A 24,354-nucleotide genomic window follows, 5' to 3' on the forward strand; every position below is an offset into this window, starting at 1 on the left:
GTTGGTTTCTTCCCCCTACCAGCCTCAGTTAGGTACTGGCTGACAGAGTGCCCAATCATACCAGGGGAGCAGAGGCTTGTTCCCAGAAGGAGGGACACCCAGAAGCATAGTGGGCCCTGATGGCTCAACTCACCCAGCTCGGGAGAAGCATGGCTTCCCTCACAGAGGGACCTGACTGCCCCACGACAGACCCCTGTGAAGTACTGCAGATCCCAAAGTGAAAGATGCTCCAGAGAGAGGTGGTGTTAATGGTGGACACTGCAGGGACTGTCAGCTGTAACATGGGTCCCAGGCTATATGGAGCAGCAAAAAAGCAGTGCCTATTTGGCAAGTATAGACAAACAGCATTTCCAGACTACTAGAAACCCACCTATATTGGGGCCGGGCGTGGTGGTTCACGCCTGTAATCCCAGCACTTTGGGAGGCTGAGGTGGGTGGATCACGAGGTCAGGAGATCGAGACCATCCTGGCTAACACAGTGAAACCTCATCTCTACTAAAAATACAAAAATTTAGCCGGGCGTGGTGGCAGGCACCTGTAGTCCCAGTTACTCAGGAGGCTGAGGCAGGAGAATGGCGTGAACCCAGGAGGTGGAGCTTGCCATGAGCCGAGATCACGCCACTGCACTCCAGCCTGGGCGACAGAGCAAAACTCCGTCTCACAAAAAAAAAAAAAAAAAAAAGAAACCCATCTACGTGCCAATAATCTCTAAGACAGCCACTGCATGAAGTCACCTGCTACTGGTATTTGCTCAAAGCAGAGACGTCTTTCACCAGATGTGCTGTACTCTTAGGAGGACAGCAAGGAACCATATCAAACACCTTGTTATTTCTTTTCATTGCTTGCCACTCAGGCAGGGACTAGCCTCTGTCCTTGTGAACCTGGCACGGACCCCTGGTGTTCCGCCCTGATCTCTGCTATCAGTGGTTCTGCTTCCATGGCACACGCAGATGTGAAATATCAGCTGTTTGCAGAATGTGTCCTATCCAGCAGAAACAGCTTCCTGCTGGGCCTATGACTCTAACAGCTCACTCAGAGCAAGCCTGGTAAGGTAAGTTCTAGGGGAAGGAAAGATGCTCACTTGATCAGGACTATCCTGTGGTAGTAAAGCAGACAGCCCCTACCCCTCCTCCCGCACAGGCCAGGGCCTGGTTGCCGGGCACCACCTGTTTCAGGAGGTATGTCTCCTATCCCCAATCCCTGCTGTAGTTCTTCCAGCTATTCCTTTTCCAACAGTTACAGTCAAGGAAAGTATGCTTCAAAGGGCCTGATGCTGCCCTGAAGCGTTGTAGTAACTAAGGTAATATATGCCACACCAAGGGAACAGCTGCCTGTGCTACAGAAATGGCAAAGAGGAAATTATCAACTACCCAGCTCTGATGCAGCTGGGCCTCCTATCAATATAGCCTGAGTCTCCCTGGCTCTGGCTGAGGCACAAGACACAGAAGCAAGATTTGTCTTCTCCCATTCCCTTAAGGTACTTTAGTCTTTTTACAGACTTTGTCTTCTTGCTTCCCCAATTCAGTATCCTAGCCTCTGCCCTTCCCTGACAGCTCACCGACGCCAGGGTGGGGCTGCAGGTAGGTTCACCTGCCCTGCTTCCGAGTCATTTAGCCAAGGATTCTGACATTTTTATTTTGGGGCCACACCTGTTCCTTGGTTTCACACTTAAGAAGGCCAAAAAACACCTTGCGAAAGATGAACATAAAAACTTCCATATCTTCCCGCAGAAACCTCTGACCATGCAAGCTCAGACATGCCCACAAGCTCCCAGGAAAGTGTGAGCACCACAGCCTCACTGGAGAGGCACTTATTGTTATCATCTGCCCCAGGTTCCAAGTAAGACCCCAGGGTGTCTGCCCTCTGCCTCTGACAGCCCTACCGGCAAAGATGTCCTTGCTGAGCCAGTGCAACCTACAAGAAAACACTCAAAACATCAACATCTTGACTTTGATTGCTGTGCCATCTTTTTCTATAATTCAACTACAGCTACCATAATAAACATGCCTATGCAAACACAGAAGGCCAAGCACTTGAGAGAAAAGGTAGTTTCAATGACACCTAACTCCACTCTAATGCATCAACATTTATGCATTTTTTATTTTTATTTTATTTATTTATTTATTTTGAGACGGAGTCTCACTCAGTCACCCAGGCTGGAGTGCAGTGGCGCAATCTCGGCTCACTGCAAGCTCCACCTCCCGGGTTCACACCATTCTCCTGCCTCAGCCTCCTGAGTAGCTGGGACTACAGGCGCCCACCGCCACGCCCAGCTAATTTTTTGCATTTTTAGTAGAGACAGGGTTTCACCACATTAGCCAGGATGGTCTCCATCTCCTAACCTTGTGATCCACCCGCCTCGGCCTCCCAAAGTGCTGGGATTACAGGCGTGAGCCACCGCGCCAGGCCTATTTTTTATTTTTATTTTGAGAAAGGCAGAATCTCACTCTGTCACCCAGGCTGGAATGCAGTGGCACGATCTTGGCTCACTGCAACTTCCGCGTCCTGGGTTCAAGCAATTCTCCTGTCTCAGCCTCCTAAGTAGCTGGGACTACAGGCATGCACCACCACACCCAGCTAATTTTTTATATCTCTGGTAGAGACGGGGTTTTACCACATTGGCCCGGCTGGTATCAAACTCCTGACCTCAAGTAATCCACCCGCCTCGGCCTCCCAGTGCTAGAATTATAGGCGTAAGCCACCATGCCCGGCCATACATAAACGTTTATAAAAGAACTTTAAATATATAGGTACTTCCTTCTTCAGGTAGAAAAAAACACACCTTTTCTCAATAATAAGAATAGCTAATATAGCTGGGCATAGTGGCTCATACCTGTAACCCCAACACTTTGGGAGGCCAAAGGAGGAGGACTGCTTGAGGCCAGGAGTTCAAGATCAGCCTGGGCAACACAGCAAGACCCTCATCTCTAAAAAAAAAAAAAAAAAAATTAGCCAGATGTGGTGGTTGCATGCCTGTAGTTCCAGCTACTCAGGAAGCTGAGGCAAGAAAATCACTTGAGCCCAGGAGTTTGAAGTTACAAGGGAGCTATGATCATGCTACTGCACTCTACTCTAGCCTGGGCAACAAAGTGAGATCCCAATCTCTAAAAAGTAAAAATAGCTAATATTTATGTACCCCTTTTTGTGTCAGGCACTAGTCTAAGCAAGTTACAGGAATTAACTTAATCCTCATAACCATCCTATATACGAGTTAGATATTAGTATCACTTTCATTTGCAGAGGGGGAAACTGAGGCAGAGCAGTACAGTAACTCACTCCAGGTAACACAGCCGCCAGGATGCAAATGCAGGCAGTATGGCTCCAGAAACCATGCTCTGCTCCACCAGCTGACCACAGCCCTTGATGTCTGTTTCCCCACATGACTAAATGTGAGTCAGGAGTAGATTCAATGACACTTAGTCCTGACATACAGAAAAGGGAGCAGTCACTACTCTTCCAGGTAGAAGGTGGTAGCAGAGCCCCTACACACAATCAGTGCCATAATGATTAGGGCAGTGGGGTGAGGCTGAGCTCCAAATGACGGCTTCAAGCTGTAGACAGGCCGCAGACTGATAGAGCCTGATGCAATTTACTGAAGTCCAACACACTTAGACAAAGCACAGCAAAATGCAGAAACAACTCATCCCACAGCCCAAGTGCATGATGCCAGGTGCTGTGCTCACTCTGGGGAAGTCCCAAGGAGCTCACAACCAAGTGAGGACACTCTGGGTAAATGTGAAAAACACACACCAGGCAGGGTGGCAAGTGTCATCCGAGACATGGTCAGGGCTAAAGGGGTCAGACAAAATTGAGTGGGGGTCAAGGAGGAAGGGCAGTCCCAGGGCAAGAAGGACATCTGCCAAGGGGCAGAGCAGGGAGTGTCAGCAGCATGTTTGGCACCTCATACAGCCATGCTGGTGTGTGCCATGTGCAGAGGGCAGAGGTGCAGAAGATGAGGCTGAGCAGGAGACTGTCCACTGGGCAGAGGAGCCAAAGGCCTGAAGCAGGCAAGGGGCACAGTGCACACAGAGAGCAGAGGCCTGCGGCACAGATCATGGAAATAGCCAATGGAGAGGTAATGGCAATAGGGGTGGAGACAGGAGCCAGATTAAAGAGATATCTGTGGAGCAGCAGAACCATAGCTGAGAAGAGGGAGGACATCAGATTACACTAAGGAGTCCCACCTGGACAGCCCACGTGACAGTGGCTGTCAGCAGAGATGGGGAAAACACGAGGATCTAGTTTTTGCAGGAAAATAACCCCAGTCTGGGGCAAGTGGGTTCACCTCTGCTGGACCTGGAGCAAAGAACTCAGGTTTCCGGAAGTGGGATTTGCTCAAGGGCAGGGCACAATGAGTGGAATGGCTTGAATACTCCTGCCGGGGGCACCAGCTGCCCCTTCCCTGCTTTCTTAGGGTCTGGCAAAGCACAGTCACCATTCATAGGCCTCATGAGTCTTCTGGGTCCCTCAAGGAAGATGAGTCCTGTCCCAACCACCCCCACACCCACTTTACTCAGGTACCTGATTAATTAATTAATATTTATTTATTTGAGACAGTCTCACTCTGTCTACCCAGGCTGGAGTGCAGTGGCTCCATCTTGGCTCACTGCAACCTCTGCCTCCTGGGTTCAAGTGATTCCCCAGCCTCAGCCTCCCAAGTAGCTAAGACTATAGGTGCCCACCACCATGCCCGGCTAATTTTTTTGTACTTTATTAGTAGAGACAGGGTTTTACCATGTTGCCCAGGCTAGTCTCAAACTCCTGACCTCAAATGATCCTCCCGCCTAGGCCTCGCAAAGTGCTGGGATTACAGGCATGAGCCACCACGCCCAACCAGGTACTGGAAATTTTAATCAGGAACTAGACCCAAAAGGACCAGAGAAAAGAGCAGTCCAATATACAGGAGGATATCACGGAGATGGAGATTATCCTCTATATTCAAGAAACACTTACTTTAGAGAGAAAGAGGCAGAGGCTCTCTCAGGACAGTCTCATCAATTTCTTGTTGATTTCAAATACTCAACCAGATCAGGCCCCAGAAGAAAAGGGGCTTAGTTCCATACTTGGGCATCTCCTTCACCCCAAGCCTCTCTTCCAAGGGCTCATAGAAGGCCAAAGACCAAGTACTTCCAGACAGCAGCAGCTGGGCAGGCCAAGGATAGAATTTCTAAGTTAACCTCTTATCTTGGGCTGACTCAGATAAGGGCCGCTTAACTCACATTCTGCCCACTTGCTCCTAACCACACTGAGACTCAGCATCTAAAATGGCCATTGTACTGAGAAGCCAGAACAGAGAAAAAAAATAATAATAAAATGGCCATTGCCAGGCCATTTTATTAATAAAAGCATTTTTTTTTTTTTTTTTTTTTTTTGAGACGGAGTCTCGCTCTGTCACCCAGGCTGGAATGCAGTGGCCGGATCTCAGCTCACTGCAAGCTCCACCCTCACGCCATTCTCCTGCCTCAGCCTCCCGAGTAGCTGGGACTACAGGCGCCCGCTACCTCGCCCGGCTAGTTTTTTTTTTTTGTATTTTTTTTAGTAGAGACGGGATTTCACCGTGTCAGCCAGGATGGTCTCGATCTCCTGACCTTGTGATCCACCCATCTTGGGCTCCCAAAGTGCTGGGATTACAGGCTTGAGCCACTGCGCCCGGCCAAGAAAAGCATTCTTCAAACAAATTATCAGGAACACTCTAGAGGCACACTTCGTAGCTTACAGTCTAATAATCTACTGTGAAGACACCAAGTCCAGCTGAATCACCTCCCATAGGGCTTGTCAATCCTGTCACAGTGAGCTACGATCGTGCCACTGTACCCCAGCCTGGAGGACAAAGTGAGATCCTAACTATAAATTAAATAAAGCAATGTAAAAACAAACAGACACATGTCATTTCTGGCTTGGAAGACTAAATTTTCAGTAAGACTGAGGTTTTCCATACTAATCCATTGATTTTATGCAACACATTATCAATTGAAATGCCAGGAGAACATTTTGGAACATTTAATAAAAGTCTGATTGATAGGCCCATCAAAGAAACAGACATGTTGCTAATGAAACCCCAAAATAGTCTAGCCCAATAAAATGTAAGGGCTATAAACTTAAACATCTTAACTATATTAAAACATTAACACCCCTCAAAAATAGTACAAGAAGCAAAAACAAGGACGTTGCACAAAGATGTGTAAGTACTGGTCAAAACAGCAAACTTAGGTGGGTGTGGTGGCTCATGCCTGTAAACCCAGCACTTTGGGAGGCTGAGGCAGGAGAATCACTTGAGCCCAGGAGTTCAAGACCAGCCTGGGCAACACAGTGAAACTCCACCTTTACAAAAATAATTTTTTTCACTAGCCAGGTGTAGTGGTACACACTTATAGTCCCAATTACTTGGGAGGCTGAGGAAAGGGGATTGAGGGAGCCCAGGAGGTCCAGGCTGCAGTGAGCTGTGATTGTGCCACTCCACTACAGCCTCAGTGACACAGTAAGACCCTTTATCAAAAAAAAAAGTAAACTCCTCCGGACAAATAAAAATATCCAATTAGGAGGGAGGTTTGTTCAAACATGGTGCACATATACAAAATGGCTCCACATGCATGGACTACTTACATAGGCAGCAAGAGTTTATGCCAACTACACACGCCCACACTTATCTCAGTGTGCACACACTTCATGAATGTGCACAAAGACCCTCGGGGCAAATGGGGATAAATGTAACACTGACCTGCAGGCAACTGAAGTCCCAAGTGATGGCAAGCAAGCCTGAGGATACATCAACCCTCAAATATCTCATTTAAAGTTAACACCAGGCTGAGCACGGTAGCTCACACCTGTAATCCCGGCACTTTGGAAGGCCAAGGTGGGCAGATTGCTTGAGTTCAGGAGTTTGAGACCAGCCTGGGCAACGCAGTGAGATCTCATATCAATTAAAAATTTAAAAATAAGCTGGGCACAGTGGCTCACACCTGTAATCCCAGCACTTTGGGAGGCCGAGGCGGGTGAATCACCTGAGGTTGGGAGTTCCAGACGAGCCTGACCAACATGGAGAAACCCTGTCTCTACTAAAAATACAAAATTAGCTGGGTGTGGTGGCGCATGCCTGTAATCCCAGCTACTCGGGAGGCTGAGGAGGCGGGGAATCGCTTGAACCTGGGAGGCGGAGGTTGCGGTGAGCCAAGATTGTGCCATTGCACTCCAGCTTGGGCAGCAAGAGTGAAACTCCGTCTCAAAAAAATAAATAAATAAATTAGTCTGGGCCAGGTGCAGTGGCTCACGCCTGTAGTCCCAGCACTTTGGGAGGCCAAGGCGGTGAGATCATGATGTCAGGAGATCAAGCCCATCCTGGCTAACACAGTGAAACCCCGTCTCTCCTAAAAATACAAAAAGTAGCCGGGTGTGGTGGCAGGCGACTGTAGTCTCAGCTACTCAGGAGGCTGAGGCAGGAGAATGGCGTGAACCCGGGAGGCGGCGCTTACAGTGAGCCGAGATCACGCCACTGCATTCCAGCCTGGGGAGCAGAGTGATATTCCGTCTAAATAAATAAATAAATAAATAAGTTGGGCCTGGTGGCACATGCCTGTAGTACCAGCTACTTGTGAGGCTGAGGTGGAAGGAGCACTTGGTCCAGGAAGTTGAGGCTGCAGTGAGCTGTGACTGTGCCACTGCACTAGTCTGGGAGACAGAGTAAGACCCTGTCTCAGATAAATAAACAAACAAACAAACAAACACCAAAGTCTCAAAGTCTGGACCCAGCCTAGGCCACCACCACTACTGCCCTCCTACCAACCACACATCTGAACCATTCAATTGACCTGCGTCTCAACCAAGGGCCTCTTGAAAATCAGCAGCGGCTGGCAGAAAGGCTTTAGCTGCTATCGTCTTCCATCCCACCTCCTCACGAAAATACCAGGACCTTCATCTGTTTATGAATGATGATGCTTTCAGTTCTGCAGAATGTATGCTCATCACCAGAAATAAAAAAGTGATCCCAGAAAGTGGAAAGCACCAAAAGGGATTCTGATCTTCAAAACCCAGTATTGCAATGAATAAGGGCAAGCTGATACAGTTGGGATGTTTGTCCCCTCCAAATCTCATGTTGAAATGTGATTCTCAATGACGGAATGGAGCCTGGTGGGTGGGAGGTGTTTGGGTTATGGTGGCATCCCTCATGAATTGCTTGGTGCCCTCCTAGCGGTAATGATTTCACGTGAGATCTGGCTGTTTGAAAACGAGGCTGGTACTTCCCGCCTCCACATTGCTCCCTCTAGCCATGTGATATACCAGCTCCCCTTCCATTCCACCACGATTTTAAGCTTCCATAGGCCCTCACCAGAAGCAGATGCTGGAGCTAGGCATGTATAGCCCTGAATCATGAGCCAAATAAAACTTTTTTTATTTATAAATGATCCAGCCTCAGGTATTCCTTGACAGGAACACAAACTAACAAAAAGGCCCACTATCACCCCTGAGGGGGTGCCCTCTACTCCAACCTCACATCTGTCCCGTGCTAGATCTGTCCGGACATTCGGCTAGCCCTGTATTCTGGAAAAGCCAGGGGCATCCATCCTTCCCAGGGAGAAGGGCTATCTAGATGCAATCTGATTCCTCCTTTCCACCTTAAAGATAATCAGGGAGGGCCGGGCGCGGTGGCTCAAGCCTGTAATCTCAGCACTTTGGGAGGCCGAGACGGGCGGATCACAAGGTCAGGAGATCAAGACCATCCTGGCTAACACGGTGAAACCCTGTCTCTACTAAAAACTACAAAAAACTAGCCGGGCGAGGTGGCAGGCGCCTGTAGTCCCAGCTACTCGGGAGGCTGAGGCAGGAGAATGGCGTGAGCCCGGGAAGCGGAGCTTGCAGTGAGCTGAGATCCGGCCACTGCACTCAAGCCTGGGCGACAGAGCGAGACTCCGTCACCAAAAAAAAAAAAAAAGATAATCAGGGAGATGATCAGATATGGCAGGAAGGAAAACCCTGAGGAGCTGGCAGGCAGAGTGAAGCAAAGACAAGTGCAATATCTACTGAACACTTAGGCCCCTTCCTCTTGCCAAAGAGAGGTACACCCATGAGGAAAATAGATTTCCCTACAGCTTTATATTAGCAATGTCAAAGGACATGACCAGTAGCTGGCCTCAGACCAGCCCAGAGAGGTTAAAAGTCTCATATTGTGAAAAAGGGAAACAGACTAGGCTGGTTCCATATGGTCCCATCTCAAAGAGACTCAGATCAGCCCAGCAGACTCTGAACACCTCTCACCTCGTCTACTCCACTCCATGGATCTGAAACTCAATGGGTGACACAAAAACAGTTTTTACTAGGCAGGCATGGTGGTATACACCTGTAGTTCCCATCTACTTGGGAGGCTGAGGCAGGAAGATCATTTGAGCCTAGGAACTCAGGGCTGCAGTGAGCCGTGACCGCTCCATTATACTCCAAGCTGGGCGACAGTGAGACCCTGTTTCCAAAAAAAAAAAAAAAAAAAGCCAGGCACAGTAACTCATGCCTGTAATCACAGTACTTTGAGAGGCCTAGATGAGAGGATCGCTTGAGTCCAGAAGTTAGAGACCTGCCTGGGCAACAAAGGGAGACCTTGTCTCTACAAAAAATTTTAAAAAATTAAAAAGGCATGGTGGTGTGCACCTGTAGTCCCAGCTACTCAGGAGACTAAGGTGGGAGGATCACTTAAGCCTGGGAGGTCAAAGTTGCAGTGAACCATATCATGTCACTGAACTCCAGCCTGGGCAACAGGGCAAAACTTGTCTCAAAAAAAAAAAAAGGATTTTTACTAAAGAAAAAAGAACATACGGCCAGGCATGATGGCTCATACTTGTAATCCCAGCACTTCAGGAGGCCGAGATGAGTGGATTGCTTGAGCTCAGCTCAAGACCAGCCTGGGAAGGCTGGGCGCGGTGGCTCATGCCTGTAATCCCAGCACTTTGGGAGGCTGAGGCGGGCAGATCACGAGGTCAGGAGATTGAGACCATCCTGGCTAACACGGTGAAACCCCGTCTCTACTAAAAATACAAAAAATTATCCGGGCATGGAGGCGGTCGCCTGCAGTCCCAGACACTTGGGAGGCTGAGGCAGGAGAATGGCGAGAACACGGGAGGCAGAGCTTGCAGTGAGCAGAGATGCGTCACTTCACTCCAGCCTGGGGGACAGAGCAAGACTCCGTCTCAAAAAAAAACAAAAGACCAGCCTGGGCAACATGGCAAAACCCTGTCTCTACAAAAAATACAAAAACAACCGGGCGCAGTGGCTCACACTGTAAACTTACCACTTTGGGAGGCTGAGCAGGTAAATTGCCCGAGCTCAGGAGTTCGAGACCAGCCTTGGCAACATGGCAAAACCCTGTCTCTACTAAAAATACAAAAAATTAGCCGGGCATGGTGGTATGCGCCTGTAATCCCAACTACTGGGGAGGTAGAGGCACAAGAATCGCTTGAACCCAGGAGGTGGAGGTTGCAGTGAGCCGAGATCGCGCCACTTCACTAAAGCCTGGGTGACAGGGCAAGACTCTGTCTCAAAAAAAAAAAAAAATACAAAAACTAGCTGAGCATGGTGGCACGTGCTGGTAGTCCCAGCTACTTGCAGGTCTGAAGCGGGAGAATCGCCTGAGCCTGCAAGGTTGAAGCTGCAGTGAGCCATGTTTGCACCACTGCACTGCAGCCTGGGCGACAAAGTGAGACCCTGTCTTAAAAAAAAAAAAAGAACATATGAAGAAAAGAATACTAAGTCCAAGTCCAACACATGGCATAACAAGCCACATCCTAAGACTACCTAAAAGACAGACATGAGGGTTTCCTAATACAGAGTTATTTACTTCGGTTTATTTTGGTTTAATTTCATTTACATTTTTAAAACAGATAACATATTTACAAGAAAGAAAATACCAGGCCGGGCGCGGTGGCTCAAGCCTGTAATCCCAGCACTTTGGGAGGCCGAGACGGGCGGATCACAAGGTCAGGAGATCGAGACCATCCTGGCTAACACGGTGAAACCCCGTCTCTACTAAAAAATACAAAAAACTAGCCGGGCGAGGTGGCGGGCGCCTGTAGTCCCAGCTACTCGGGAGGCTGAGGCAGGAGAATGGCGTAAACCCGGGAGGCGGAGCTTGCAGTGAGCTGAGATCCGGCCACTGCACTCCAGCCTGGGTGGCAGAGCGAGACTCCGTCTCAAAAAAAAAAAAAAAAAAAGAAAGAAAATTCCAAAGGATCAAAAGTCAAAATTTTTCTTTCTCAGTCCTGGCTCCTGCCACCCATCTCTTCCCAAGGAACAGCCAATATTACAAGTTTTTCTGTAGCTTTCCAAAGATGATCTATACGTGTACAAGTAAATACAGATATGTTTGTTTTCTCTTTTTTCTGCACAGTTGGTAGCATATTATGTATTTCCATGCTTTATATTTTTAATTTCCCAATATATCCTACAGATGATTCCAAATTGGCACCTAAAGAGTCTCCGGCCAGGAGCAGTGGCTCATGCCTGTAATCTCAGCACTCTGGGAGGCCAGGATGGGTGAACCGCTCGAGCTCAGGAGTTCCAGACAAGCCTGGGCAACCTGGTGAAACCCTGTCTTTATTAAAAATACGAAAAAAACTAGCTGGGCGTGGTGGCATGTACCTAGAGTTCCAGCTACTCAGGAGGCTGAGGTGGGAGGATCGCTTGAGCCCAGCAGGTTGAGACTGCAGTGAGCAGTGTTTGCGTCACTACACTCCAGCCTGGGAAACGAGGCAAAACCCTGCCTCAAAAAAAAGAAAAAGAAAAAAAAAAAAAAAAAAAGGCCGGGCGCGGTGGCTCAAGCCTGTAATCCTGGCACTCTGGGAGGCCGAGACAGGCGGATCACGAGGTCAGGAGATCGAGACCATCCTGGCTAACACGGTAAAACCCTGTCTCTACTAAAAAATACAAAAAAACTAGCCAGGCGAGGTGGTAGGCACCTGTAGTCCCAGCTACTCGGGAGGCTGAGGCAGGAGAATGGCGTAAACCCGGGAGGCGGAGCTTGCAGTGAGCTGAGATCCGGCCACTGCACTCCAGCCCGGGCGAAAGAGCAAGACTCCTTCTCAAAAAAAAAAAAAAAAAAAGTCCCCTACCAGGCAGGCTGGCTCATGCCTGTACTCCTAATATTTTGGGAGACTGAGGCAGAAGGACTGCTTGAACGCAGGAGTTTGAGACCAGCTGGGGCAATACAGTGAGACCCCGTCTCTATAAAAAAAGAAAAATTAGCTGGGTATGGTGGCTTGTACCTGTAGCCCCACCTAAAGGGGAGAATGAGGTAGGAGAATGAGGTGGGAGAATCACTTGAGCATGGGAGGTCAAGACTGCAGTGAGCCATGATCATGCCACTGCACTCCAGCCTGGGCAGCAGAATGAGACCTTGTCACCAAAAACAAAACAAAAAAAGCTCATAAAAGTCTCTTTTCTCCACTACCAACTCAGTGCAAAAGTTGAAAGAGCACACCTAGAGCAAACAAACAAAATTAAGAATCAGTTTGCACTTGACAGGAAATTATTTTTCCTGTTCATTAAGAGGCAGAGCTACAGATACTACAACTACATCTACTTAGCCAAGGCCAGACACGCATAACAAAGAACACAGCCACACACATTCTGATTAATAATGAAAAACCAGTTTTCACTCAGACCAATCAAAGGGGGAAAAAAAGTAAGATTCCTGACAATTAGCTGAATCCTAAGCATCCTAGATTGAAAGTATTTGAAATCAGTCTACTAGAAAAAAATCAGTGATTCACATTAAACATTGATCAGAAAAGAGGTAAGGTCTGAGTGTTACTCCCTGCTTGGGAAAAGCCAGCTGCCTTCTCTGTGTCATAGGCACAAAGAGTAGGAGGCCAGGAAAAAAAAACACAAGGACTTTTCCTGACCCCATGACGGTGTCAGGGAAGCCTGGATCATGTCACTTCTGCCACTCAAGGGACCAATGGACTTAAGACCATTTTCTGGAACCCATCAGTTCATGGCAGAAGCTTTGCCTCCCCAGTTGCAGCCAGTCCAGGTCTAGGTATGAGCTGCTGGGCAGAAAATAGCTGAAATTAGCCAGGTGTGATAGCACAGGCCTATAAATTACCCAGGTGTGGTAGCACATGCCTATAATCTCAGCCACTTGAGGGGCTGAGGTGGGAGGAGCGCTTGAGCCCAGAAGGTTGAGCGAACCAGAAGGTTAAGAAGGTGGTGCCAACACTGCGCCACTACACTCCCGCCTGGGTGAAAAGTGAGACCCTGTCTCAAAAGAAAAATAATAGATGATAAAAATAAGGCTGGGTGCAGTGGCTCACTCCTGTTATCCCAGAACTTTGGGAGGCCGAGGCAGGCTGATGGCTTGGGCCCAGGAGTTCAAGACCAGCGCAGGCAATGGTAGAACTCTGTCTCTACAAAAATTACAAAAAATTAGCTGGGCGTGGTGATGAGCTCCTGTGATCCCAGCTACTAGGAAGGCTGAGGTGGGAGGATCACCTCAGTCTGGGAGGTTGAGGCTGCAGTAAACTGTGATTGAGCCACTGCTCTCCAGCCTGGGTTACAGAGTGAGACCCTGTCTCAAAATATATATATATATTAAAAAATAAAAAATAAAAGAAACTGCTTTAATCACGTTCTACGTGGAAGGTCACTGAAAAACTTTGATTTTTTTTTTTTTTTTTTTTTGAGATGGAGTCTCACTCTTGTCGCTCAGGCTGGAGTGCAGTGGCACAATCTCAGCTCACTGCAACCTCCACCTCCCGGGTTCAAGCAATTCTCCTGCCTCCACCTCCCAAGTAGCTGGGATTACAAGTGTGTGCCACGACCCCCGGCTAATTATTTATTTTTAGCAGAGGCAGGGTTTCACCATGTTGGCCAGGCTGGTCTCAAACTCCTGACCTTAGATGATCCGCCTGCCTCAGCCTCCCTAAGTGGGATTACAGGCATGAGCCGCTGCGCCCAGACAAAAACTTTGATCTTTAACATGATGAAGTAACAAAGGAGCCAAGGTTGGCAGCACTCTTCCTCCCAATACATGCCTGAGTCTGCTCAGCTAGGCCAATGGGAGCAAGGGCTACTGAGGCGTATCCCCACCTGGAGCCAACTCAGGTCAGTTGACTTTGATGGCAAACAGTTCAAATTCCATTAATGACAATCACTTGTCAATTAATTTTTGGAATGGAAATGCACACCATCCCGGCCCAAAGGACTACCTTACAGGATCCTCCAACCAGTGGCATTGCTTGAGGCAGGCAGCTAGCAAACAAAGTCCTCCCCAGCCTCTCTGCTACCACCATGACTCTCAACACCAATTGGATCAGGAAAGCAGAACAAATGTTCTCTTCAAGAGTGACTCACCAGGAAGTCTGTTCATGTTGACGCCTTGAGCCGAGAGTCCTATTCCCATGTAACTTAAAAAAAAAAAAAAAAAAACACAAAATTTTTGGTTAGCAAATGCTCATGTTTCTCCCTTCTCAAATATTTCTTAGTAAAAGACAGAAAAATGAGAAAAGCAATGAATGTAGAGGCTCTTATAACATACTAATGGTTCTTGGAGAAACTTGACATTTTGATTTGCTAATGGAAAGCAACTTACTGCCTCACCCAGCTAGAGAAACAGAAGGTTGTGTGTACGTGTCACTGTGAACCACTGGCTTCAGCTTCAGAGGACAGTGTCATGAATTCATGGTTTCCAGTTCTTTGGTGTTCTGGATGTAGCTAAGGCACAGAGTCTGTTCCTAAGATGTGCCTGAAGTATCTCAATCCAAGGTAGTGCTTGACAGAGCAATGCACGGTCGTTCCACAGGGACAACCCAGTCTGCACCAGACCCAAGTAAAGCCATGTTGGATCTACATAGGATCATCAATCAAGACTGCTCACACAGAGCTTGTTCTCTGGGTCTCAAAATAAATTACCTTCCCGGCATACATTCACGTTGGCCTCCCAAACCACACAAAGCTGGGAGTAGTGATATGTAAGGCCCCAAGAGATCCCCTCACTCCTCCCACTCTTTGAAGAGTGAGGGCTTATTCTCCTTGAACCCTGACTCAGCTGTGACCTCACTGGAGTATGCAACCTGGGCTCCTGTGGGGCTGCTCCCTGTGTCACTGGCACGTGGAGGTGGAATGGTGCCCAAATGTGGGTGTCAGCTTCCTCTGGCTGCTCTCCCCTAGACAGTCCACTCAGATTCTCAAGTTGAGGCAGAGGTTTATACAGAGGCTCCCAGACTATCTACTAATAAACACCATCTTACCTTTGGACTTGGGACTTTTAAGTTAACGCTGGAACGAGTTAAGACTCTGGGGGACTATTGGGAAGGCATGATTGTATTTTGCAATGTAGGAAAAACATGAAATTTGGGGGGCCAGGGTAGAATGATATGGTTTCGATGTTTGTCCTCTCCAAAGTTCATGTAGACACGTAATCCCCAGTGCCGGAGGTGGGGCCTGGTGGTAGGTGTTAAGATCATGGGGATAGATCCCTCATGAATGTCTTGGGGTAGTCCTCACAGTAATGAACAAGTTCTCGCTCTACGTTCCTGCGAGTTCTGGTTGTTTTTTTGTATTTTTTTTTTTTTTTTTTTTTTTTGAGAGGGATTCTCGCTCTGTCGCCCAGGCTGGAGTGCAGTGGCTGGATCTCAGCTCACTGCAAGCTCCGCCTCCCGGGTTTACGCCATTCTCCTGCCTCAGCCTCCCGAGTAGCTGGGACTACAGGCGCCCGCCACCTCGCCCGGCTAGTTTTTTGTATTTTTTAGTAGAGACGAGGTTTCACCATGTTCGCCAGGATGGTCTCGATCTCCTGACCTCGTGATCCGCCCGTCTCGGCCTCCCAAAGTGCTGGGATTACAGGCTTGAGCCACCGCGCCCGGCCGAGTTCTGGTTGTTTAAAAGAGTATGGCACCTCTCCGCAACTTGTTCCCGTTTCTGCCATGTGACATGCTGGCTCCTAGTCACCATCCACTGTGATTGTAAGCTTCCTGAGGCCTTTGCCGGCACCATGCTTCCTGTAAAGCCTGTAGAATTGTGAGCCAATGAAACCTCTTTTCTTTATAAATTACCATGTCTCAGGTATTTTTTTTTTTTTTTTTTTGAGACGGAGTCTCACTCTGTCACCCAGGATGGAGTACAGTGGCCAGATCTCAGCTCACTGCAATCTCCGCCTCGCGGTTTCACGCCATTCTCCTGCCTCAGCCTCCCAAGTAGCTGGGACTACAGGCGACCGCCACCTCGCCCAGCTAGTTTTTTGTATTTTTAGTAGAGACGGGGTTTCACCGTGTTAGCCAGGATGGTCTCGATCTCCTAACCTTGTGATCCACCCGCCTCGGCCTCCCAAAGTGCTGGGATTACAGGCTTGAGCCACCGCACCTGGCCTTTTTTTTTTTTTTTTTTTTTTTTTGAGACGGAGTCTCGCTCTGTCACCCAGGCTGGAGTACAGTGGCCGGATCTCAGCTCACTGCAAGCTCCGCCACCCAGATTCACGCCATTCTCCTGCCTCAGCCTCCCAAGTGGCTGGGATTACAGGCACCCGCCACCTCGCCCAGCTAGTTTTTTTGTATTTTTTAATAGAGACGGGGTTTCACCGTGTTCGCCAGAATGGTCTCGATATCCTGACCTCGTGATCCGCCCGTCTCGGCCTCCCAAAGTGCTGGGATTACAGGCTTGAGCCACCGCGCCCGGCCGTCTCAGGTTATTTCTTTATAGTAACATTAAAAAGGCTTAATATACTGCCCCTGCCAGTCCTTTATTGGCAGTAAATGCCCTTTTGCCTTTCTCTGGGTTGCTGCACCACTATATTTGGGGGAGCAGTCTCTACTACCCAAATAAAGGATCAGGCAGGGAGGGAAGGCTCTGACCTACTCACCTTCCTCTGAAACCAGCTATCCCAATCATGCTGGGAAGGAACCAGGAAAAGATACAACCCAATATATGGCCCTGATAACTTGGCCCACATGGCTTAGGGAAAAAGGTAGAGAAGGGAAAGGAGCAAAGCAAAAGGAACAGCACTTCAAAGAGGGAGTTTCATGGTTCAAAGGGAATTTGTCTTCTGCTTTGTTTTAAGCAGCATTTGAAACAGAGTTGGATCCTTAAAGGTCAAAGACATGAACCAATATAGCCTGTAGTTGGACAGGACTGTTCAGTCATTCCCAGAAACACACAAACTGCCTAGCCACCTCCTGCCAGAGGGGCTAGCTTCAAGGACCATCAGGAGTAGAAGGTGTCTTAGCCTGCTGGCAGAATTCCCATTAGATTAAAACTTGAACATTTTTCCAGAAAAACTGCAGCCCAAATAATCAGCTTCCTGACTTTACATGGCAGAGGCTGCTAAAAGTCAGTCTCCATTCCTTCAGTACCTCAGCTGAACAAGCAGCAAACGACCCCAGCTGCCCTGCAGTCAGCAGTCCAACAGGCACAAGGGCAACACAGCCAGGGCTTTCCTTGACTTAGACAACAGCCACTCACCATGCCCTGTTCAGAGGGGCCTGGGGCTACGCCCAACACCACATGTCATTCCATCCCTGGCACACAGGTTTCCTGACACTAGGTAAGAGTTTATGTTTGGAGCACATGTGCAAAGGGGGAGGTCAAAGGTCACTCAAGAAGAGTTATGCTTGGTCGCTGCAACTGGTTCCACAACATTCTATGGGAATGAGGAATCACTAAAGCACCTGTGCTCAAAACACAAATTGCTTAGGCCTCCCCATAGGAGAAGTCTCTCTTTTCTCCAGCAGCTAGCCCTAAACACCTTCCTACAGACTCTGCTCCACAGGTAAGACGGTGTTTATTAGTGGATGGTCTGGAGCCTCTGTACAAACCCCTGCCTCAAGTTGAGAATCTGAGTGGACTGTCTAAGGGGATAGCAGCCAGAGGAAGCTGACACCCACATTTGGGCGCCATTCCACCTCCACGTGTCAATGACACAGGGAGCAGTCCCACAGGAGCCCAGGTTGCATACTCCAATGAGGTCACAGCTGAGTCAGGATTCAAGGAGAATAAGCCCCCACTCTTCGAATACTGGGTAACATTAAGTCTTTTCCAAAAGCATGGTGTTTTAAAGCTACCAAAAAATGCACTCTTCTATCTTCCAGAAACTCTTCATAAACTTGAAGACTATCATCCAACCAATCTGAGAGAAACAAAGCAGACCCTGTGAATATATTAAAAAACACTGAATTGTACACTTTAAATGGTGACTTGTATAGCATGTTAAATTACATGTCAATAACACTCAAAAAAGTGGGAATAAAAGGAAACTACCTTAACACAACAAAGGTCATATATGAAAAACCTGGCCAGGCACTGTGGCTCACACCTGTAATCCCAGGACTGTGGGAAGCCGAGGCAGGTGGATCACTTGAGGTCAGGAGTTTGAGACCAGCCTGGCCAACATGGTGAAACACCATCTCTACTAAAAATACAAAAATTAGCAGGGTGTGGTGGCACACGCCTGTAATCTCCCAGCTACCAGGGAGGCTGAGGCAGAAGAATCGCTTGAACCCAGGAGGCAGAGGTTGCAGTGAGCCAAGATCAGGTCACTGCACTCCAGCCTGGGTGAGAAAGCGAGACTCCGCTTCAAAAAATAAATTTAAAAAAACCCACAGCTAACATCATACTCAATGGTGGAAGACTGAAAGCCTTTCATCTAAGATGCCTGCTTTCACCACTTCTATTCAAGACAGTATTGGGAGTTCTAGTGAAGCAATTTGACAAGAAAAAGGAATGAAAGACATCCAAATTGGAAAGTAAAACTATCTCTGTTCACAGATGACTATGTTCCCATATGTAGAAAACCTTGCAGGGTGCGGTAGCTCATGCCTGTAGTCCTAGAACTTTAGGAGGTCGAAGCAGGAGGATCGCTTGAGCCCAGGAGTTCGAGACCAGCCTGGGCAACACTGCGATATCCTGTCTATACAAAAAATTCGGTGCGCATGGTGAAGTGCACCTGTAATCCCAATTGCTTAGAAGACTGAGGTGGGAAGATCACCTGAGCCCAGGAGATCAAGACTGCAGTAAGCAAGACTGTGCCACTGCACTCCAGCCTGGGTGACAGAGTAAGACCCTGTCTCCAAAAAAAAAAACAGGAAAGAAAAGAAAGGGAAACCCTAAAGATTGCACAAAACAAAAAACTTGCCAGGCACAGTGGCTCACGCCTGTAATCCCAGCACTTTGGGAGGCCGAGGTGGGCAGATCACGAGGTCAGGAGATCAAGACCATCCTGGCTAACATGGTGAAACCCTGTCTCTACTAAAAATACAAAAAATTTGCCAGGTGTGGTGGCAGGCTCCCATAGTCCCAGCTACTTGGGAGGCTGAGGCAGAAGAATGGCATGAACCCGGGAGGCAGAGCTTGCAGTGAGCCGAGATGGCGCCACTGCATTCCAGCCTGGGTGACAGAGTGAGACTTCATCTCAAACAAACAAAAAAAAAATTAGAATTGGCCAGGTGCAGGGCTAGGTGTGGTGGCTCATGCCTGTAATCCCAGCACTTTGGGAGGCTAAGACAGGCAGATCACCTGAGGTCAGGAGTTCAAGATCAGCCTGCCCAACATGGCAAAACCCCGTCTCTATTAAAAATACAAAAATTAGCCGGGCGTGGTGGCGGGAGCCTGTAATCCCAGCTACTCAGGAGGCCAAGGCAGGAAAATCACATGAACCTGGGGGCAGAAGTGGCAATGAGCAGAGATGGAGCCACTGTACTCCAGTCTGGGTGACAGAGCAAGACCCTGTCTCAAAAAACAGAAAAAGAAAAAAAAAAGAACTAATAAGTTACCCTATTTCTCACTTTTCAGTTGTGTTGCTACACACTAACGATGAACAATCAAAAAAAAAAAAAATTGAGAAAACAATTCCATTTCCAATAGCATCAAAAGAATAAAATACTTAAGCTGGGTACGGTGGCTCACACCTATAATCCTAGCACTTTGGGAGGCCAAGGCGGCTGGATCACGAGGTCAGGAGTTCAAGATCAGCCTGACCAACATGGTGAAACCCCCATCTTTACTAAAAATACAAAAATTAGCCAGGTGTGGTGCATGCCTATAATCCCAGCTACTCGGGAGGCTGAGGCAGAATTGCTGGAACCTGGGAGGTGGAAGTTGCAGTGAGCCAAGATCGCAGCACTGCACTCTAGCCTGGGGGACAAGAGCAAAACTCCATCCCCTCGCCCAAAAAAAAGAATAAAATAATTAAAAGTAAATAAACTTAACCAAGGAGGCAAAAGACACTAAAAACTATAAAATGTTGATGAAGGAAATTACAGACACAAACAAATGGAAAGACATCCTCTGTTCACTGATTAGAAGACTCACTATTGTTAAGATGTCAATATTACCCAAAGTGATATACAGATTCAAGGCCATCCCTATCAAAATCCCAATGATGTTTTTCACAAAAATAGAAAAATCCATATGGAATCTTGAGGGACAGAAATAGTCAAAACAATCTTCAAAAAGAACAAAGTTGGAGGGCTTACACTTTCTGACTTCAAAACTTACTATAAAGCTACAATAATCAAATCGGTGTAAGACTCACATAAAGATAGACATACAGTCCAAGGAATAGAATAGAGATCCCAGAAAGAAACCCTCACAGGTACAGTCAGCTGATTTCAACAAGGATGCCAAGACCATTAGATGGGAAAATGACAGTTTTTTCAACAAATAATGCTGGGACATCTGGATAATCACAAACAAAAGAATAAAGTTTGGCCAGGTGCAGTGGCTCATGCCTGTAATCCCAGCACTTTGGGAGGCCAAAGTGGGCGGATCACCTGAGGTCGGAGTTCAAGACAAGCCTGACCTACATGGAGAAACCCCATCTCTACTAAAAATACAAAATTAGCCGGGTATGGTGGCGCATGCCTGAAATCATAGCTACTTGGGAGGCTGAGGCAGGAGAATCACTTGAACCCAGGAGGCGGAGGTTGCAGTAAGCCGAGATCGTTCCACTGCACTCCAGCCCGGGCACCAAGAATGAAACTCTGTCTAAAACAAAAAAAGAAGAAGAAAGTTTTTTGCTTACATTATACCATATACAAAAATCAACTCAAAATGGATCAAAGACCCAATCATAAGAGCTAAAACTTCAACTCTCAAGAAAAGACATTGAAAGAAAGCTTCATGACATTGGATTTGGCAATAATTTCTTGGGCAAAAGCACAGGCAACAAGAGAAAATATAGATAAACTTCATCAAACTTTAAAACTTTTAGCTAGGAACGGTGGTGTACACCTGTAGTTTCAGCAATGTGGGAGGCTGAGGCAGGAGGATTGCTTGAGCCCAGGAGTTTGGGACTAGCCTGGGCAACACAGCAAAACCCGGTCTCTAAAAAATGAGAGGGGTCAGCCGGGCGCGGTGGCTCACGCCTGTAATCCCAGCACTTTGGGAGTCCGAGGCAGGAGGATCACAAGGTCAGAAGATCAAGACCATCCTGGCTAACATGGCGAAACCCCGTCTCTACTAAAAATACAAAAAAATGAGCCGGGCACGGTGGCGGGCACCTGTAGTCCCAGCTACTCGGGAGGCTGAGGCAGGAGAATGGTGCGAACCCGGGAGGCGGAGTTTGCAGTGAGCCCAGATCGCGCCACTGCACTCCAACCTGGGCGACAGAACGAGGCTCTGTCTCAAAAAAAAAAAAAAATGAGAGGGGCAAAGTCCTTGAGTAGATGTTTCCCTAAAGAAGGTGTACACGTGGCCAACAAGCACCTGAAAAGATGCTCACCATCACTATCATTACAGAAATACAAATCAAAACTACAATGAGGCCGGGCACAGTGGCTCATACCTGTAATCCCAGCACTTTGGGAGACAGAGGCAGGTGGATTGCTTGAGCTCAGGAGTTCAAGACCAGCCTGGGCAACATGGCAAAACCCCATCTCTACAAAAAAATATAAAAATCAGCTGGGCATGGTGGTACTTGTCTGTAGTCCCAGCTACTTGAGAGGCTGAGGTGGGAGCACAGCTTGAGGCCCAGGAAGTCAAGGCTGCAATGCCTCATGCCATTGCACTCCAGCTCGGGTGACAAAGTGAGACACTGTGTCAAAAGAAAAATAAAATAGGCCGGGCGCGGTGGCTCAAGCCTGTAATCCCAGCACTTTGGGAGGCCGAGACGGGCGGATCACAAGGTCAGGAGATCAAGACCATCCTGGCTAACACGGTGAAACCCTGTCTCTACTAAAAACTACAAAAAACTAGCCGGGCGAGGTGGCAGGCACCTGTAGTCCCAGCTACTCGGGAGGCTGAGGCAGGAGAATGGTGTGAGCCCGGGAAGCGGAGCTTGCAGTGAGCTGAGATCCGGCCACTGCACTCCAGCCTGGGCGACAGAGCGAGACTCCGTCACCAAAAAATAAAAATTAAAAAAAAAAAATAAATAAATAAATAAATTAAAAATAGTCTGGGCGCAGCGGCTCATGACTGTAATCCCAACACTTTGGGAGGCCAAGGAGGGCTGATGGTTTGAGACCAGGAGTTCGAGACCAGCCTGGGCAAAATGGTGAAACCCTGTCTCCGCCAAAAATAAAAAAATTAGCCAGACATGGTGGTGCACACCTGTAGTCCCAGCTACTTAGGAGGCTGAGGTGGGAGGATGGCTTGAGCCTGGGGTGGGTGGAGGTGGCAGTGAGCCAAGATGGCACCACTGCACTCCAGCATGGGTGACAGAGCCAGACGTTCTCTCAAAGGAAAAAACAAAAACAAAAAACAGTGAGATACCACTTTGTACCCTTTGAGCTGCCAAGAATGAGACAAAAAAATAAGGAAAGGGCGTAATAAAAACCTCAAACTCATTCTCCTGTACACATACTACAATATCTTTGCATCTATAGAACAGGAAGAATCCCCATAGGAGGCCACTGACACTACCCTTCCTCTATTGATCTCTGGAGGCTCTTGAATATGGCTGAGTTATTAGGAGCTCTTGGGTCCTTGCTAACGTTGAGTAATTCAGTAAAAACAGGTGTGATAAATTTCTTTTCATAGAGGTTCTTCCAGTCATTCATGTCATCAACAAAAATCCCCTGTACCCAGTATGGTGCTGGGGACACATGGATGGGGGCCTGGGCTCAATCCTTGCCCTCCAACAGTTCTAATGTCAAGTCGGGGCAAGCCAGAGAGTGAAGGTGTGCTGACTCAAAGTCAGGAATTCCCTCAGGAAGTGAAGGCTGAGCCAAGGCCTGGTAAAGGAGATGAGAGGAGAAAGAGGATCATGGTCCATGCAGAAACAACAGAATGTGGGCCAGGCACACTGGCTCACGCCGATAATCCCAGCACTTTGGGAGGCTGAGGCAGGCGGATCACGAGGTCAAGAGATCGAGACCACCCTGGCCAACATAGCGAAACCCCCATCTCTACTAAAAATACAAAATTTACCCACGCGTGGTGGTGGGCGCCTGTAGTCCCAGCTACTCGGGAGACTGAGGCAGGAGAATCACTTGAACCCGGGAGGCGGAGGTTGCAGTAAGCCGAGATCGCACCACTGCACTCCAGCCTGGAAGCAAAGCGAGACTCCATCTCAAAAAACAAACAAATAAACAAAAAAACACAGCAGAATGTGAAAAGGCATAGAGGCAAGAAAGCAGCCACATGGTCAGGGAACTAAGAGAAGTTCAGCGTGACAGGGTTACAGTCTGGGCAGACCTAGCTGGATCAGGAAATGGGCTGTGCATGCACAGTCTGCATGCTAGCTTAAGGAATCTGAACTTCATGAGAGGTAAATGGCAAGCCACATAAGGGTCTAAGCTGGGGATGGTGGCTTCAGCCTACAATCCCAGCTACTTGGGAGGCCAAGGCGGGAAGATCACTGGATGCCAGGAGTGCAAGACCAGCCTAGGCAACATAACAAGACCACCTATGTCTCTAAAAAAACAACGGGCACAGCTAATCAAACAGCTGATATTTGAAAAATGGATTGAAGAACCAAAACTGGATATTTCCAGAGTTATTCCCATGGAAGATGACAAGGGCAAGACAGGAGCAGTGGAATGATATGGAGACAGGCAAGTGCTCTCTAGAACACAGTGAATTTATTGGGTGGGAGAGGGGCTAGAGAAGCCCAAGACACTGCCCAGCACAACCAGGCACCAAGGAAAGGTCAATTCTCTGAGACCCACTTGGAAATACTAGAGCCAAAGTGCTCAGCCAGAGTTAGCAGCAGCCATTCTCCAGCTGTGCTCTCTAGCCCTGGCATTGATGCCATGTATTTGCTCCATGGAGCAAATACAGTTGACAATCCCAGACTCCAATCTCACCTCCACCACTGAGTTCACCACATGCCCACTGGCATGTCTCATGTGCTCTCAGAACCTACTTCATCAGCTATTACCATGAAGCTGGAGAGCCCCCAGTGCAGCCATTCAACAGGATCAGACAAAGGAGCACCTGGGCGCAGTGCCG

General features: G+C 48.1%; 1 protein-coding gene across 3 annotated transcripts in view; it reads right to left on the reverse strand.

The window, feature by feature from the left end:
* Positions 1-24,354, reverse strand: part of RANBP10 (RAN binding protein 10) — an 86,577-nt gene that overhangs the window by 35,400 nt on the left and 26,823 nt on the right. Inside the window, exons 1-2 of one of the 3 annotated variants that reach the window (XM_030924618.1) lie at positions 15,225-15,569; positions 14,329-14,381 (exon numbers count right to left, since the gene is read on the reverse strand). The exons of 1 other annotated variant lie outside the window; for it this stretch is intronic. In XM_030924618.1, the coding sequence (XP_030780478.1) occupies positions 14,329-14,377 (49 nt within the window). In that variant the 5' untranslated portion in view covers positions 14,378-14,381; positions 15,225-15,569. Of the gene's footprint in view, positions 1-14,328; positions 14,382-15,224; positions 15,570-24,354 lie in introns of those variants that run through there. One more of the 3 variants, XM_010355087.2, reaches the window with a different exon arrangement.

The sequence above is a fragment of the Rhinopithecus roxellana genome, chromosome 20 (genome assembly GCF_007565055.1).
Source record: "Rhinopithecus roxellana isolate Shanxi Qingling chromosome 20, ASM756505v1, whole genome shotgun sequence".
In the NCBI taxonomy this organism is placed as follows: Eukaryota; Metazoa; Chordata; class Mammalia; order Primates; family Cercopithecidae; genus Rhinopithecus; species Rhinopithecus roxellana.